Below are 18,039 nucleotides of genomic sequence, written 5' to 3' on the forward strand. Positions count from 1 at the left end.
TCCTCAAATCCTCTCTAAACCTGCTGCCCCTTACCTTAAACCCATGCACCCTGGTTATTGACCCCTCTGCTAAGGTAAAAAGTTCCTTCCTATCTATCCTATCAAAGCTCTCCTGTATGCACTTTAAGAATTCCGCCCCCTTGAAACATTTTGCACTAAGACTATCCCAGTTGATATTGGGGAAGTTGAAATCCCCTACTATATTTCCCTATTATTTTTACACCTCTCTGAGATTTGCCTACATATCTGCTCCTCTATCAGAAACCCTGTTGTGGAAGGTTGCATCTTCAGAGCGGATGCGTCGGAGACAGAAAAACTGGGAGAATGGAACGGAGTCCTTACAGGAGGCAGGGTGTGAAGAAATGTAGTCGAGATAGCTGTGGGAGTCGGTGGGCTTATAATGAATATTAGTAGACAGCCTATCCCCAGAGATGGAAACAGAGAAGTCGAGGAGGAGAAGGGAAGTGTTGAAGATGGCCATGTAAAAGTTAGAGAAGGATGGAAATTGGAAGCAAAGTTGATAAAGTTTTCCAATTCGGGGCAGGAGCAGGAAACGACACTGATACAGTCATCAGTGTACCGAAAGAGAGCTGGGGTCGGGGACCTGAGTAGGACTGGAACAAGGAATGTTCGACATATCCCACAAAAAGACAGGCATAACTATGACCCATGTGGATACCCATAGCAACACCTTTTACTTAAAGGAAGTGAGTGGAGTTGAAGGAGAAGTTGTTCAATGTGAGAACAAGTTCAGCCAGGCGGAGGAGGGTGGTGGTGGATGGGGACTGGTTGGGCCTCTGTTCAAGGAAGAAGCGGAGAGCCCTCAAACCGTCCTGGTGGGGGATGGAGGTGTAGAGAGATTGGACGTCCATAGTGAAGAGGAGGCAGTTGGAGCCAGAAAACTGGAAATTGTCAAAATAACGTAGGGTGTCAGAAGAGTCACAGATGGAGGTGGGAAGAGACTGGACCAGCGGAGAAAAGATAGAGTCAAGATAGGAAGAAATACGTTCAGTGGAGCACGAACAGGCTGAAACAATGGGTTTGCCTGGACAATCCTGTTTGTGACAGAGAAATTGAGACGGCCGATGTCTCGCTGACAGTTATCAACAAAAGATTACAGGTATCTCCGAGAAATACAACGTTCCTCGGACTGCTGTCCTCACTGCATCCTGAGATCCACACTCAGTGCTATGCGCCGCCACATGTACACACTGGACCTCTCTCTCCAGAAGCACCGCCTCACCTTATCTCAAAGCTGTTTTACTCTGCAGTTTCATTTCATCCCTTGTCTTATCCGACACATTAACAAAAAACTTTTTTTCTTCCTTTCAGGTGTTAAGGAACGCAAACTCCAGAAGCTGATGGGGACTAATGCCCCTCCAGATCCTTCATCCCCTTCACTTCTCTCTGACTCCACCCCTTCTGATCTGACCCCTTGCCGTGTATTCACTATACCCTCTGACCTCCCCCTCTCTGACGCTGAACGTTCTGTACTCAGCAAAGAACTCAGTTTTATCCTTTTATGCCCCAACCTCAATGAATTCCAGGCTTGGGAAGACGTTGAGCTCTTCTTCCATCGCCTTCGCCTCCGAGCTCACTTCTTTGACTAGGAGCCCTCCTCCCGACCAGCAGACCCATTCACCCGCCTCCAGCATTCTCCCTTTACCTGGACTCCTCCCCCTGGCCTCTTACCCGCTCTTGATCTTTTCATTGAAAACTGTCGGCGAGACATCGGCCGTCTCAATTTCTCTGCTTTCCTCGCTCACTCTAACCTGTCTCCCTCTGAACGTGCCGCACTCCGTTCTCTCAGGTCTAACCCCGACATTGGCATCAAACCTGAAGACAAGGGTGGTGCTGTTGTTGTCTGGCGTACCGACCTCTACCTTGCAGAGGCTCAGCGCCAACTCTCAGACACTTCTTCCTACCTCCCCCTGGACCATGACCCCACCACTGAACATCAAGCCACTGTCCACAGGACTGTCACTGACCTCATCTCCTCTGGAGACCTTCCCTCTACACCGTCCAACCTCATAGTCCCACAACTCCGGACAGCCCGCTTCTACCTCCTTCCCAAAATCCACAAACGGGACTGTCCCAGCAGACCCATTGTGTCAGCCTGCTCCTGCCCCACTGAACTTATTTCTTCCTATCTTGACTCTATCTTTTCTCCCCTCGTCCAGTCTCTTCCCACCTACATCCGTGACTCTTCTGACACCCTACGTCATTTTGACAATTTCCAGTTTTCTGGCCCCAACCGCCTCCTCTTCACTATGGACGTCCAATCTCTCTGCACCTCCATCCCCCACCAGGACAGTTTGAGGGCTCTCTGCTTCTTCCTTGAACAGAGGCCCAACCAGTCCCCATCCACCACCACCCTCCTCCGCCTGGCTGAAGTTCTCACATTGAACAACTTCTCCTTCAACTCCACTCACTTCCTTCAAGTAAAAGGTGTTGCTATGGGTACCCGCATGGGTCCTAGTTATGCCTGTCTTTTTGTGGGATATGTCAAACATTCTTTGTTCCAGTCGTACTCAGGCCCCTCACCCAACTTTTTTTCCAGTACATTGATGACTATATTGGTGCTGTTTCCTGCTCCCGCCCCGAACTGGAAAACTTTATCAACTTTGCTTCCAATTTCCACCCTTCTCTCACCTTTACATGGTCCATCTTCAACACTTCCCTTCCCTTCCTCGACTTCTCCATTTCCATCTCTGGGGATAGGTTGTCTACTAATATCCATTATAAGCCCACTGACTCCCACAGCTACCTCGAATACACTTCTTCACACCCTACCTCCTGTAAGGACTCCATTCCATTCTCCCTGCTTCTCCGTCTCCGACGCATCTGCTCTGATGATGCTACCTTCCACAACAGCGCTTCTGATATGTCTTCCTTTTTCCTCAACCAAGGATTCCCCCCCACTGACAGGGCCCTCAACCGTGTCCAGCCCATTTCCTGCACCTCTACCCTCACCCCTTCCCCTCCCTCCCAGAACCATGACAGAGTTCCCCTTGTCCTCACTTTCCACCCCACCAGCCTCCACATCCTAAGGATCTTCCTCCGCCATTTCCGCCATGTCCAGCGTGATGCCACTACCAAACGCATCTTCCCCTCCCCTGTCAGCATTCCTAAGGGATCGTTCCCTCCGCAACACTGTGGTCTATTCCTCCGTTACCCCCAACAGTTCGTCCCCTTCCCACCGCACCTTCCCATGCAATCACAGCAGGTGTAACACCTGCCCTTTTACCTCCTCTATCCTCACTATCCAAGGCCCCAAACATTCCTTTCAGTTGAAGCAGTGGTTTACTTGTACTTCTTTCAATTTAGTATACTGTATTCGCTGCTCACAATGAGGTCTCCTCTACATTGGGGAGACCAAACACAGATTGGGTGACCGCTTTGCGGAACACCTCCGCTCAGTCCGAAAGCATGACCCCGAGTTTCCTGTCGCTTGTCATTTCAACACACACCCCTGCTCTCATGCTCACATATCTCTTTCCTGGGCTTGCTGCAGTGTTCCAGTGAACATCAACACAAGCTCGAGGAACAACATCTCATTTACTGATTAGGCACACTACAGCCTGCCGGACTGAACATTGAGTTCAATAATTTCAGAGCATGACGGGCCCCCCTTTTCATTTTCAGTTATTTTTTTCTTTTTCCTTTTTTCTTTTTATTTTATTTTAGTTTGTTTCATCATTAATTTATTTTACCATGTGCCTGCCTATTGTTTTTTTCATGTTTGTGCTTTGGGCCAGGGCTGCTCATTTGTCTGTCAATTAACACCCTCTCTACACTAACGCTTTGTCTTTCAGCACACCATTAACACACCCTTTGCCTTTGCTCCATGACCTTCTGGTCAGTTATTCTCTGTGGCCCTCTGTCCTATCAACACCTCTTTTGTTAGAATCTCTTGCCCCACCCCTGCTTTATTTGTTTAAAACCTATTACATTTCTAACCTTTGCCAGTTCTGATGAAAGATCACGGACCTGAAACATTAACTCTGCTTCTCTCTCCACAGATGCTGCCAGACCTGCTCAGTATTTCCAGCATTTTGTGTTTTTATTATTATTATTAAAGGATTCCAGATGCCTTCTTAACCACCTTATCGACCTGTCCTGCTACCTTCAGGGATCTGTGGACATTCACTTCAAGATCCCTCACTTCTTCTTCACATCTCAGTATTTTCCCATTAATCGTGTTTTTCTTTGCCTTGTTTGACCTCCCCAAATTGCAGCATCTCATACTTCTGTGGGTTGAATTCCATTTTCCACCTTTCTGCCCATCTGCCCAGACCATCAATATCTTCCTGCATCCTCCTCGCTATCTACCACACGGCCAATCTTTGTGTCATCTGCAAACTTCTTGATCATGCCGCCACATTTATGTCCAAATCATTAATATACACCACAAAAAGCAGGGGACCCAGTACTGAACCCTGTGGAACGCCACTGGAAACAGCCCTCCTGTCGCTAAAACACCTGTCAACAATTACCTTTTGTTTCCTGCCACTGAGCCAATTTGGTATCCACCTTGCTGCATTTCCCTGGATCCTGTGGGATTTTATTTTTTTCGCCAATCTGCCATGTGGGATCTTGTCAAAAGCCTTGCTAAAATTCATGTGGACCACATCAACTGCACTACCCTCATCTATCTTTCTTGTTACTTCCTCAGAAAATTCAATCAAGTTGGTCAGACAAAATCGTCCCTTCACAAATTCATGCTGACTATCCTTTATTAATCTGTGCCTTTCTAAGTATCCTGTCTCTCAGAATAGATTCCAATAATTTGCCCACTGCTGAGGTTACACTGTGTGGCCTGTAATTATTCGGTCTATCCTTCGCTCCCTTTTTAAACAGAGGTACAACGTTAGCAATTCTCTAATCCTCCGGCACCACATCTGTATCCCATGAGGACTGGAAAATGATGGTCAGACCTTCCCCTATTTCCTCTCTTGCTTCTATTAACAGCCTGGGGTGCATTTCATTCATCCCTGGTGATTTACTGACTTTCAAGGATGTTAATCCCATTAGTACGTCCTCTCTCCCTATGTTTGTCACATCCAATACTTCACACCCCTCTTCCTTAACTCTAATATCTGCGTCATTGAATGTGGAGTAATGGGTTCAGCCATGAACTTAGTGAATGGTGGAGCAGGCTCGAAGGGCTGAGTGGCCTACTCCTGCTCCTAATTCGTATGTCCATACACTATTGGTATTAATACAGCTGAGTGTAGGGGCCTCAACAAATCAAGATTTCAGCCCATGATCAATCTGTCGTCTGTTGCCTCTCTTTCAGTTCACTTCTTCACCTATGACAAGGCATTCATCAGCCAGTATTGCCAAGTTTCAGCGCTGCTGGAGTTAGATTTACTCCTCTCCCAGCAGGCACTGAGGGAGGCATTTTCTGACTCTGAGGTAGTGGTGGCTAAACAGAGACATCAGCAAGTCCAGGACTTCATTCAGGTGAGTGAGATTCTACTGTCCAATCATTGTTGCATCGGTACAAGCAAAGGTAGATCAGCCCTCGTATCATTCATCAATGAGTGGTTGGATATTTAAATGGGACAGAAAAAGATCTACGCTGGGTGCTCCGTCAACAGGTGGCTTTTACTGTCTTGTTTTGGGTGAGCTGGTGAGTAATTAAATGGCAATAGTATAGAACAACCTCCCATCATCAGTACTCTCCAACATGTTCATGCAACATTCTGACAATTGATTAAACAATCCACAATTTATTCAGAATCTACTAAATATAACAGATCCCACCTTGGATCCTGCTTAATGAGCTGTTTCTTTACAAGACATAACATTCCCAGATGATGGTACCTCTTTACATCTGTGCTCATCTTTAAAAAAAACCTTAGTTTATTATTGTTCTAAGAGCATTGAATTCCAAAGGATAAAACACTGCAGGATTCCTGATGTCTTTTTGAAGCAAAGTTTTTAAAAATATGAAGTACATTTTACTGATAATCCCAGTGTCTGTGAGGAAGTGATCAGAGAGATGATTGAGCAAACTTCCACAGTTTGAACCTGTCCCTTAAAATACCAGGTAAATTGTGTGCATTAGTGATACTGGTCACAGTATTATGTGACAGGAGTGTATTTTGAGAATTTGGGCAGCGAATGCAGACCAGACTGATGCAATGAAAGCTTCTTCTGTCTTCTGGCTGGGAGAGGCTGACATAAATGAGTTTGGCCTGTCTCACTGCCACAGGCCAATACACAAACTGTCCATCATTCTGCATCAGTTGGCAATCTGCTTCAGAAAGCCCACAGGATTTCTATTCTAGGAAATAAAAAAGTGACGTAGTGGTGGATATGCTTGTTAACTTGGAAATCAGTTACATTGATTGCATGGTGTATAGGGGCCATTACTCCACATCTAACCCATGCTGTACCTGATCAGAGATTATTTAATGCAGGCACTGGGAGTCTGAATTGAAAAGTATTCCGTTCCCTAACATTAACATCCCTTACTTTGGTTTGCACAAAATTAAAACTGACCGTGTGCTGATTTCTGGATGTTTATTAAGTGGTGGTGTACAGTATAACTGTCTGGAACTTGTCCATTTGAGACATGCCGTACTATCTGGCTCTTAACCTCTGATGTTTTTTCAGCAAATGGAGGAGATCTGGCGGGAGATGCGTTGGATAACGGATGTTCTACAGTATGCAAGGTACAAGCAGCCTCCAGGGGGCATTCCATTGACCTGGCTAATGGACTTTACCACAGATATAAAGAAGGACAATCTGCAATCCATTTCATCCAATCTAGATTACTTGCCCTCCCCAACCCCCTCGCCAGAGACCATTCGTAAACATCCTACTGGTAAGTCTGGCGTATGGTATAGCACAAGGCACAGACAAACCCTGATCATTCACTAAAACATTGAATCTGATTTTTTTTCTAAAACTTAAAGAGGCTATTTCGGTCTATGACTTTGTTCTATTGTTTAAATAAAGCCATTCACCCCAATCAGCCCATCCTATTGAGCTCCATGTCAGTGAGCTGATGAAATTTCTTTAAATCAAACTCTTCCCTGAACCACTGATTTTTATGGGATCTGCCTGTGCCAGTAGCTTTCAATATCTCACATTAATGGTAATTTGTCATGGGAAAAGTTAGACAGTGAGTAGAGACAGGTTATACTCCATGTAGGACAGCATCACTGAGCCTGTGACTTCCCTCACCGAACATCCACATATGTACTTTCCATAGAAGGCACTGGGTGATGATCAGGAAAAGGATGATTGCTGATCTTCTCCTCCCTAGTTCAGGCCAATTATAATTTTCCAAGTGCCGCCTTGGCTGAGATCAGCTAGTACAGCACAGACCAGGGACCTAGCTACACTTTGTGCCATTTTTACAGGGATTCTGTTGATCCCTGACCTTTTCCTACACACTACCATGGGCTATCCACAAGAGCTGTAAAGTCATAGAGAGCCATCGAGTCATAATGCATAGAAACAAGCCCTTTGTACTCTGCCATGCCAGGATTTTCACCACTTTCTCTATGATGATTTAAACAGCCACAAAACAAAACTAAACAAAACAAGTTTTATTCACAGCGGCTTAATGGACCAAATAGGCTTCTTTGTCTCTAAATATTATTCTTATATAATTAGTGTAATCAGGTTGTCAGCTGTCCCATCATTGTCTGCAGCTAATCCAAGACCCACAGCATCTTTGAATTGATTTGTTTCCCCTCTCCAGATTCACATGAGATATCAGATGAGGAAGGTCCTTCGGAGGTATTTTTGGCCACCGACAGTGATAATGACTCTTGCAGAGCTCAGAGCTCCAAAGAGGTGGATCTCATTTGCTCATCAGCCCCTGACTGCAGCAGAAGACCCATTCACAACCTACATGATAGTGCTCCTGATGTTCTTTGGGCACATGAACTGAAATCTCAACTACTGAGCAGCAGCCATGAGGACAGGAGGCACACAGCGCTCTATGACAGTGACTTTGTGCTCCCGAGCAGACAGCTTGAGCTTTTGCACATCACAGAAAAAAGACAGGCCTATTGTGTCAGAACAAGCAGCCTTGATATCCCAACTCAATCCTTTCACATTCAGAGAAAATGTTGGTCACGACCTGAATCCGTGGATGAATATCCATCAGAACAGAAATCCAATGGATCAAGTGTGAGTCGGCATAGGCTCTGTGTGCCCTTTAATCCAGACACTCCTCCTCATTCTGAGGACACTTCTGGACTAACAAGTCATTGTGAATCCCAGGATTCCACAGAATGGATTAACCTTCATCAAGAATCGCTGGAAAAAGGACAACAACTCTATGGAGGGAAAAAGCTGAACTCTGTGAGTTTAAGAGTTTACCCCCAGTACCACACAGGGTTGTCCAAGGAGATAAGTGTCAAGGTATGCCCGTCCATTCAACATCTGTTGCAAAATTTGGTTTGTTCTATATATTCTTTTGGGCTCAAAGTCATTTCCCAAATCTAGTAAGTCGGCTCAGTGGGCTTGGAGGCGGGAGAGCCGGGTATTTGGGGGGAGCCAATATGGGACGGCTACCTGAGTCATTCCCGCCACAGAGGAGCTTTTCCAGAACAGATTGGGAGTCAGATTGGCTGCCCGCTCCGCTGAGGCAATTACACTGGTTAAGGTCCCACTTAGGGGCAATTTTGGAGGCTCGCTGCCATTTTGCCGCTGATAGAAAGAGCTGCCCCCACCTCTGTCATGTGTGAAGGCTGCCAGCTGAATGGAGGGGCCTCCATGCGGCAGACCAGGTGGTCACCAAAGTCAGAGGCTCCATTCCCCAAAGAAGGGGCTGCGAGCATAAAAGACTGGAATGTCAGCTGATCCCAATCCAGTGGAAGGGGTTTTCCCGCCATCCTGATGGACCTGCATGCTTTGTTTGATTTTATTTAGAGATACAGCACTGAAACAGGCCCTTCGGCCCACCGAGTCTGTGCCGACCAACAACCACCTATTTATACTAATCCTACACTAATCCCATATTCCTACCACATCCTCACCTGCCCCTATATTTCCCTACCACCTACCTATACTTGAGGCAATTTATAATGGCCAATTTACCTATCAACCTGCAAGTCTTTTGGATGTGGGAGGAAACCGGAGCACCCGGAGGAAACCCACGCAGACACAGGAAGAACTTGCAAACTCCACACAGGCAGTACCCAGAATTGAACCCGGGTCGCTGGAGCTGTGAGGCTGCTTGTTTATTTCTTCACTGCTGTGCAGAGCATCTCCACATTGAGGCGCCCTTGCAGACCCTGACCTGCTGCAACAGCAATCACCTCGCCTGAGGGGCTGCCGAGTCTCTAGAGTCTCCCTTGACTGCACCGTCAGTATCAAGAGCCCGCCCGCCAACATACATTGCATGGTGAACATGGAGGTGGCTAAATAGGAGGCTGCCTCCCGGTCAGGCAGCGAACAAGAGTGGGCTCAGAACCCACAGTTGGTCCCGACATGTCGGTGTGGTGATTGGGGGTTGTTGTTGGTGTGGTGATTGGGGGTTGTTGGTGTGGTGATTGGGGGCTGTTGTTGGGGTGGTGATTGGGGGGTTGTTGTTGGTGTGGTGCTTGAGGGTTGTTGTTGATGTGGTGATTGAGGGTTGTTGTTGGTGTGGTGCTTGAGGGTTCTTCTTGATGTGGTGATTGGGGGGTTGTTGTTGGTGTGGTTGAAGGTTGTTGTTGAGTGGTCATTGGGGTGATTGTTGTTGGTTTGGTGATTGGGGGTTGTTGTTGGCGTGCTGATTGGGGTGATTGTTGTTGGTGTGGTAATTGGAGTGATTGTTGTTGGTGTGGTGATTGAGGGTTGTTGTTGATGTGGTGATTGGGGGGTTGTTGTTGGTGTGGTTGAGGGTTGTTGTTGGTGTGGTGATTGGGGTGATTGTTGTTGGCGTGGTTATTGGGGTGTTTGTTGTTGGTGTGGTAAATGGGGGTTTGTTGTTGATGTGGTGACTGAGGTTTGTTGTTGGAGTGGTGATTGGGGTGATTGTTGTTGGCGTGCTGATTGGGGTGATTGTTGTTGGTGTGGTAATTGGAGTGATTGTTGTTGGTGTGGTGATTGAGGGTTGTTGTTGATGTGGTGATTGGGGGGTTGTTGTTGGTGTGGTTGAGGGTTGTTGTTGGTGTGGTGATTGGGGTGATTGTTGTTGGCGTGGTTATTGGGGTGTTTGTTGTTGGTGTGGTAAATGGGGGTTTGTTGTTGATGTGGTGACTGAGGTTTGTTGTTGGAGTGGTGATTGGGGTGATTGTTGTTCGTGTGGTGCTTGGGAGGTTGTTGTTGGTGTGGAGATTGGGGTTGTTGTTGATGTGATGATTGGGGGGTTGTTGTTGGTGTGGTGAGTAGGGGGGTTGTTGTTGGTATGGTGATTGTGGGGTTGTTGTTGGTGTGGTTATTGGTGTGTTGTTGTTGGTGTGGTGCTTGGGAGGTTGTTGTTGGTATGGTGATTGTGGGGTTGTTGTTGGTGTGGTGATTGTGAGGTTGATGTTGGTGTTGTGATTGAGGGTTGTTGTTGTTGTGGTGATTGAGGGTTGTTGTTGGTGTGGTAATTGGTGTGTTGTTGGTGTGGTGCTTGGGAGGTTGTTGTTGGTGTGGAGATTGGGGTTGTTGTTGATGTGATGATTGGGGGGTTGTTGTTGGTTTGGTGATTGGGGGTTGTTGTTGGCGTGCTGATTGGGGTGATTGTTGTTGGTGTGGTAATTGGAGTGATTGTTGTTGGTGTGGTGATTGAGGGTTGTTGTTGATGTGGTGATTGGGGGGTTGTTGTTGGTGTGGTTGAGGGTTGTTGTTGGTGTGGTGATTGGGGTGATTGTTGTTGGCGTGGTTATTGGGGTGTTTGTTGTTGGTGTGGTAAATGGGGGTTTGTTGTTGATGTGGTGACTGAGGTTTGTTGTTGGAGTGGTGATTGGGGTGATTGTTGTTCGTGTGGTGCTTGGGAGGTTGTTGTTGGTGTGGAGATTGGGGTTGTTGTTGATGTGATGATTGGGGGGTTGTTGTTGGTGTGGTGAGTAGGGGGGTTGTTGTTGGTATGGTGATTGTGGGGTTGTTGTTGGTGTGGTTATTGGTGTGTTGTTGTTGGTGTGGTGCTTGGGAGGTTGTTGTTGGTATGGTGATTGTGGGGTTGTTGTTGGTGTGGTGATTGTGAGGTTGATGTTGGTGTTGTGATTGAGGGTTGTTGTTGTTGTGGTGATTGAGGGTTGTTGTTGGTGTGGTAATTGGTGTGTTGTTGGTGTGGTGCTTGGGAGGTTGTTGTTGGTGTGGAGATTGGGGTTGTTGTTGATGTGATGATTGGGGGGTTGTTGTTGGTGTGGTGATTGTGGGATTGTTGTTGATGTGGTGATTGGTGAGTTGTTGTTGTTGTGGTGATTGGTGGGTTGTTGTTGGTGTGGTGATTGACGGTTGTTGTTGGTGTGGTGATTGTGGGGTTGTTGTTGGTGTGGTGATTGTGGGGTTGTTGTTGGAGTGGTGATTGTAGGGTTGTTGTTGGTGTGGTAATTGGGGGTTGTTGTTGGTGTGGTGATTGAGGGGTGTTGTTGGTGTGGTGATTGTGGGGTTTGTTGTTGGTGTGGTTATTGGGGGTTTTTGTTGGTGTGGTGATTATGGGTTGTTGTTGGTGTGGTGATGGCGGGTTGTTGTTGGTGTGCTGATTGGGGGTTGTTGTTGGTGCTGTGCCCGGGAGGTTGTTGTTGGTGTGGTGTTTGAGGGTTGTTGTTGGTGTGGATTTTGGTGTGTTGTTGTTGGTGTGGTGATTGAAGGTTGTTATTGGTGTGGCGATTGTGGGGTTGTTGTTGGTGTGATTAGGGGGTTGTTGGTGTGATGATTGGGAATTGTTGTTGGTGCGGTGATTGGTGGGTTATTGTTGGTGTGGTGCTTGGGAGGTTGTTGCTGGTGTGGTGATCGTGGTTTGTTATGGTGTGGCGATTGCGGGTTTGTTGTTGGTGTGGTGATTGCGGGGTTGTTGTTGGTGTGGTGAAGGTGGGGTTTATTGTTGGTGTGGTGATTGGGGTTTATGTTGTGGTGATTGTGGGGTTGTTGTTGGTGTGGTGAGTGGTGGGTTGTTGTTGTGTTTTGCTTGGGAGGTTGTTGGTGTGGTGATTGAGGGTTGTTGGTGTGGTGATGGCGGTTTGTTGTTGATGTGCTGATTGGGGGTTGTTGTTGGTGTTGTGATTGGTGTGTTGTTGGTGTGGTGCTTGGGAGGTTGTTGTTGGTATGGTGATTGTGGGTTGTTGTTGTTGTGGTGATTGAGGGTTGTTGTTGGTGTGGTGCTTGGGAGGTTGTTGTTGGTGTGGAGATTGGGGTTGTTGTTGATGTGATGATTGGGGGGTTGTTGTTGGTGCTGTGCTCGGGAGGTTGTTGTTGGTGTGGTGATTGAGGGTTGTTGTTGGTGTGGTGATTGGGGATTGTTAATGGTGTGGTGATTGAGGGTTGTTGGTGGGGTGCTTGGGAGGTTGTTGTTGGTGTGGTGATTGTGGTTTGGTGTTGGTGTGGCGATTGTGGGGTTGTTGTTGGTGTGGTGATTGAGGGTTTTTGTTGTGGTGATTCGGGGTTGTTGTTGGTGTGGTGATTGGGGGTTGTTGTTGTGGTGATTGGGGGTTGTTGTTGATGTGGTGATAGACGGTTGTTGTTGGTGTGGTGATTGGGGGTTGTTGTTGGTGTGGTGCTTGGGAGGTTGTTGTTGGTATGGTGATTGTGGGGTTATTGTTGGTGTGGTGATTGGGAGGTTGTTGTTGGTGTGGTGATCGTGGTTTGTTATGGTGTGGCGATTGCGGGGTTGTTGTTGGTGTGGTGAAGGTGGGGTTTATTGTTGGTGTGGTGATTGGGGGTTTATGTTGTGGTGATTGTGGGGTTGTTGTTGGTGTGGTGAGTGGTGGGTTGTTGTTGTTGTGTGGTGCTTGGGAGGTTGTTGGTGTGGTGATGGCGGTTTGTTTTTGGTGTGCTGATTGGGGGTTGTGGTTGGTGTTGTGATTGGTGTGTTGTTGGTGTGGTGCTTGGGAGGTTGTTGTTGGTATGGTGATTGTGGGGTTGTTGTTGGTGTGGTGATTGTGAGGTTGATGTTGTGATTGAGGGTTGTTGTTGTTGTGGTGATTGAGGGTTGTTGTTGGTGTGGTAATTGGTGTGTTGTTGTTGGTGTGGTACTTGGGAGGTTGTTGTTGGTGTGGAGATTGGGGTTGTTGTTGATGTGATGATTGGGGGGTTGTTGGTGTGGTGATTCGGGGTTGTTGTTGGTGTGGTGATTGGGGGTTGTTGTTGTGGTGATTGGGGGTTGTTGATGTGGTGATAGACGGTTGTTGTTGGTGTGGTGATTGGGGGTTGTTGTTGATGTGATTGGGGGTTGTTGTTGGTATGGTGATTGAGGGTTCATGTTGGTGTGGTGATTGGTGTGTTGTTGTTGGTGTGGTGCTTGGGAGGTTGTTGTTGGTATGGTGATTGTGGGGTTGTTGTTGGCGTGGTGATTGTGAGGTTGATGTTGGTGTTGTGATTGAGGGTTGTTGTTGTTGTGGTGATTGAGGGTTGTTGTTGGTGTGGTAATTGGTGTGTTGTTGTTGGTGTGGTGCTTGGGAGGTTGTTGTTGGTGTGGTGATTGATGAGTTGTTGTTGTGGTGATTGGTGGGTTGTTGTTGATGTGGTGATTGAGGGTTGTTGTTGGTGTGGTGATTGGTGAGTTGTTGTTGTTGTGGTGATTGGTGGGTTGTTGTTGGTGTGGTGATTGAGGGTTGTTGTTGGTGTGGTGATTGGTGGGTTGTTGTTGGTGTGGTGATTGGTGGGTTGTTGTTGGTGTGGTGATTGGGGGTTTGTTGTTGGTGTGGTGATTGGGGATTGTTAATGGTGTGGTGATTGAGGGTTGTTGTTGGTGTGGTGCTTGGGAGGTTGTTGTTGGTGTGGTGATTGTTGTTTGGTGTTGGTGTGGCGATTGTGGGGTTGTTGTTGGTGTGGTGATTGAGGGTTTTTGTTGTGGTGATTGGTGGGTTGTTGTTGGTGTGGTGATTGGGGGGTAGTTGTTGGTGTGGTGCTTGGGAGGTTGTTGTTGGTGTGGTGATTGGTGGTTGTTGTTGGTGCGATGCTCGGGAGGTTGTTGTTGATGTGGTGATTGAGGGTTGTTGTTGGTGTGGTGATTGGTGGGTGTTGTTGCTGTGGTGATTGGGGGGTTGTTGTTGTGGTGATTGGGGGTTGTTGATGTGGTGATTGGGGGGTTGTTGTTGGTGTGGTGATTGTGGGGTTGTTGTTGGTGTGGTGATTGGGGGGTTGTTGTTGGTGTGGTGATTGGCATTGAAGGTGGTCTTGGGTGTTTTTCTTCATTCATGGAATGTGGGCGTCGCTGGCCAGGCCAGCACTTATTCCCCATCCCTAATTACCCTTGAGAAGGTGGTGGTGAGCTGCTTTCTTGAACCGCTGCAGTCCATGTGGGGTAGGTACACCCACAGTGCTTTTCGGAAGGGAGTTCCAGGATTTTGACCCAGCGACAGTGAAGGAAAGGCAATATAGTTCCAAGTCAGGATGGTGTATGTCTTGAAGGGGAACTTGCAGCTGGTGGTGTTTCCATGCATCTGCTGCCCTTGTCCTTCTAGTTGTTAGAGGTCGCAGGTTTGGAAGGTGCTGTTGAAGGAACCTTGGTGCATTGCTCCAGTGCATCTTATAGATGGTACACACTGCTGCCGCTGTGTGTCGGTGGTGGAGGGAGTGAATGTTTGTGGATGGGATGCCAATCAAGCGGGCTGCTTTTCCCTGGATGGTGCCGAGCTTCTTGAGTGTTGTTGGAGCTGCACCCATCCAGGCAAGTGGAGAGCATTCCATTACACTCCCGTCTTGTGCCTTGTAGATGGTAGACAGGATTTGGAGAGTTAGGAGGTGAGTTACTTGCCATAGAATTTCCAGTCTCTGACCTGCTGTTGTAGTTACAGTATTTCTGTGGCTGGTCCAGTTCAGTTTCCGGTCTACGGTAACCCCCAGTATGTTGATAGTGGGGGATTCAGCGATGGTAATGCCATTGAACATCAAGGGGAGATGGTTAGATTCTCTCTTGTTGGAGATAGTCATTGCCTGGCACTTGTGTGGCGCGATTGTTCCTTGCCACTTATCAGCCTAAGCCTGGATATTTCCAGGCCTTTCTGCATGTGGACATGGACTGCTTCAGTATCTGAGGAGTCACGAATGGTGCTGAACATTGTGCAATCATCAGTGAACATGCCCACTTCTGACCTTATGATGGAGGGAAAGTCATTGATGAAGTCATTGAAGATGGTTGGGCCTGGGTCTCTACCCTGACGAACTCCTGCAGTGATGTCCTGGGACTGAGATGATTGACCTCCAACAACCACAACCATCTTCCTTTGTGCTAGGTATGACTCCAACGAGCAGAGACCTTTGCCCCTGATTTCCATTGACTTCAGTTTTGCTTGGGCTCCTTGATGCCATGCTCAGTGAAATGCTGCCTTGATGTCAAGGGTAGTCATTCTCACCTCACGTCTGGAGTTCCGCTCTTTTGTCCGTGTTTGGACCAAGGCTTTAATGAGGTCAGGATCTGAGTGGCCCTGGTGGAACCCAAACTGAGCATCAGCGAGCAGGTTATTGCTGAGCAAGTGCCGCTTGATAGCACTGTCGTTGACCCCTTCCATCACTTTGCTGATGATCGAGACTAGACTGATAGGGCAGTGATTGGTTGGGCTGGATTTGTCCTTCTTTTTGTGGACAGGACATACCTGAGAAATTTTCCACATTGCCGGGTAGGTGCCAGTGTTGTAGCTGTATGGGAACAGCTTGGCTGGGGCACGGCTAATTCTGGAGCACAACTCTTCAGTACTATTGCAGGGATGTTCTCAAGGGCTTTGCCTTTGCAGTATCCAGTGCCTTCAGCCGTTTCTTGATGTCACTTGGAGTGAATTGGATTGGCTGAAGTCTGGCATCTGTAATGCTGGGGACCTCAGGAGCAGGCTGAGATGGTTCATTCACTTGGCATTTCTGGCTGAAGATGTTTGCAAATGCTTCAGCCTTGTGATTTACACTGATGTGCTGGGCTCCCCCATCATTGAGGATGGGGATATTCGTGGAGCCTCCTCTTCCTGTCAGTTGTTTATTTGTCCACCACCATTCACGACTGGATATGGCAGGACTGCAGAGCTTAGGTCTGATTGTTGGTTGTGGGATTGCTTAGCCCTGTATGTAACATGCTACTTCTGCTGTTTTGTATGTATGTAGTCCTGTGTGGTAGCTTCCTCAGGTTGGCAACTCATTTATAGGTTATGCCCGGTGCTGCTCCTGGTATGCTTTTCTGCACTCCTCATTGAACCAGGGTTGGTTCCCCGACTTGATGGTACTGGTAGAGTGGAGGATATGCCGGGCAATGAGGTTACAGATTGTTGTTGAATACAATTCTGTTGTTGTTGATGACCCACAGTACCTCATGGATGTGCAGTTTTGAGCTGCTAGATCTGTTCGAAATCTATCCCATTTAGCGCAGTCGTAGTTCCACACAACACACTGGAGAGAATCCTCAATGTGAAGACGGGACTTCGTCTCCACAAGGACTGTGTGGTGGTAAAACTGTCATGGACAATTGCATCCGCAACAGGTAGATTGGTGAGGATGAGGTCAAGTAGGTTTTTCCCTCTTGTTGGTTCCCTTACCACCTGTCACAGGCCCAGTCTGGCAGATATGACCTTCAGGTCTTGGCCAGCTCGGTCAGTAGTGGTGCTACTAGAGGGTAGGCAGTAGGTGTTAATCTGTAGGCGGTTTCCTTGCCCATGTTTGACCTGATACTATGAGACTTCATGCGGTCTGGTGTCAATGTTGAAGACTCCCAGGGCCACTCCCTGCTGACTGTACCACTGTGCCGTCACCTCTGGGATGGCGATGGAGGAGTCTAGGACCTTAGCTGTAAGGTATGATTCGGTGAGTATGACGATGTCAGGCTGTTGCATGATTGGTCTGTGGGACAGATCTCCCAACTTTGGCACAATTCCCCAGATGTTAGTGAGGAGGACCTGAAACGTGAACTCTGTTTCTCTCTCCAGATATGCTGCTTGACCTGCTGAATATTTACAACATTTTCTGTTGCTAGTTCAGATTTGCAGCTTCAGCAATATTTTGCTTTTGTATTTAAACCTCATGATTGATTGATTGGAAGTTTTATTAAATGCATTTTTAAACAGCACCTCATTTCCATGCTCTTGTTCCTAACCAATCTTATTTTTCCGGTTCTAGCTTCATGTTACAGGCAGTACATCAGCACGAGAGATTGTAAAGCTGGTGATAAGGGAAACAAATGATACAGCGGTAAAAATGAGCGGAGACGAGGATGCCCAGTTTTACAGAGATGACCAATTCGATCAGTTTGGCCTGGTGTTATCAATGGATAACACGGAAAAATGGCTACGAGATGACTTTCTGCCCCTTTCCCTACAGAATCCATGGACAAAGGGAAGATTATGTGTTCGTATTAAAGAGTATTCCCCCCTATTAGTGCAGTATGGTAAAGCAACAATTGTATGAGATAAAGTTGAGCTACATCAGTGACTGGTGTCCACACTCTTTCCCTTGTATAGCATTAGACTGCAACAAACCCCCACCAGGCACACAAGACTGAAATATTCAGCCGTGACAAGGGCCAGATGGGAACCTACTTCCTCATCTTACCAAAGACAAAGCCATTCTGTTAAAATTAAGAGGTGAAAGGAGAGAAGAAAACTTAGGATAGAAATTTGTCTCAGGCGGTGACACAAAATGAGTGTTATTGGATCAGTCGCCCGTTATACGCAGCACCTGACATTCAGATCCACTGGTCGCCCGTTATACACAGCGCCTGACATTCAGATCCACTGGTCGCCCGTTATACACAGCGCCTGACATTCAGTTCCACTGGTCGCCCGTTGTACACAGCACCTGGCATCCAGTTCCATTGGTCGCCCGTTGTACGCAGCACCTGACATTCAGTTCCATTGGTCGCCCGTTGTACACAGCGCCTGACATTCAGTTTCATTGGTCGCCCGTTATACACAGCGCCTGACATTCAGTTCCACTGGTCGCCCGTTATACACAGCGCCTGAC

At 47.4% G+C, this 18,039-nt stretch overlaps 1 protein-coding gene across 1 annotated transcript in view; it reads left to right on the forward strand.

Moving 5' to 3' along the window:
• Positions 1 to 17,484, forward strand: part of ankfn1b (ankyrin repeat and fibronectin type III domain containing 1b) — a 1,028,185-nt gene extending 1,010,701 nt beyond the window's left edge. Inside the window, exons 20-23 of the mRNA XM_068056894.1 lie at positions 5,300 to 5,466; positions 6,625 to 6,835; positions 7,721 to 8,388; positions 17,197 to 17,484. Coding sequence (XP_067912995.1) covers positions 5,300 to 5,466; positions 6,625 to 6,835; positions 7,721 to 8,388; positions 17,197 to 17,484 — 1,334 coding nt within the window. The remainder of the gene's footprint in view (positions 1 to 5,299; positions 5,467 to 6,624; positions 6,836 to 7,720; positions 8,389 to 17,196) is intronic.
• The last annotated feature ends 555 nt before the right edge of the window (positions 17,485 to 18,039 follow it).

The sequence above is a fragment of the Heterodontus francisci genome, chromosome 24 (genome assembly GCF_036365525.1).
Source record: "Heterodontus francisci isolate sHetFra1 chromosome 24, sHetFra1.hap1, whole genome shotgun sequence".
In the NCBI taxonomy this organism is placed as follows: Eukaryota; Metazoa; Chordata; class Chondrichthyes; order Heterodontiformes; family Heterodontidae; genus Heterodontus; species Heterodontus francisci.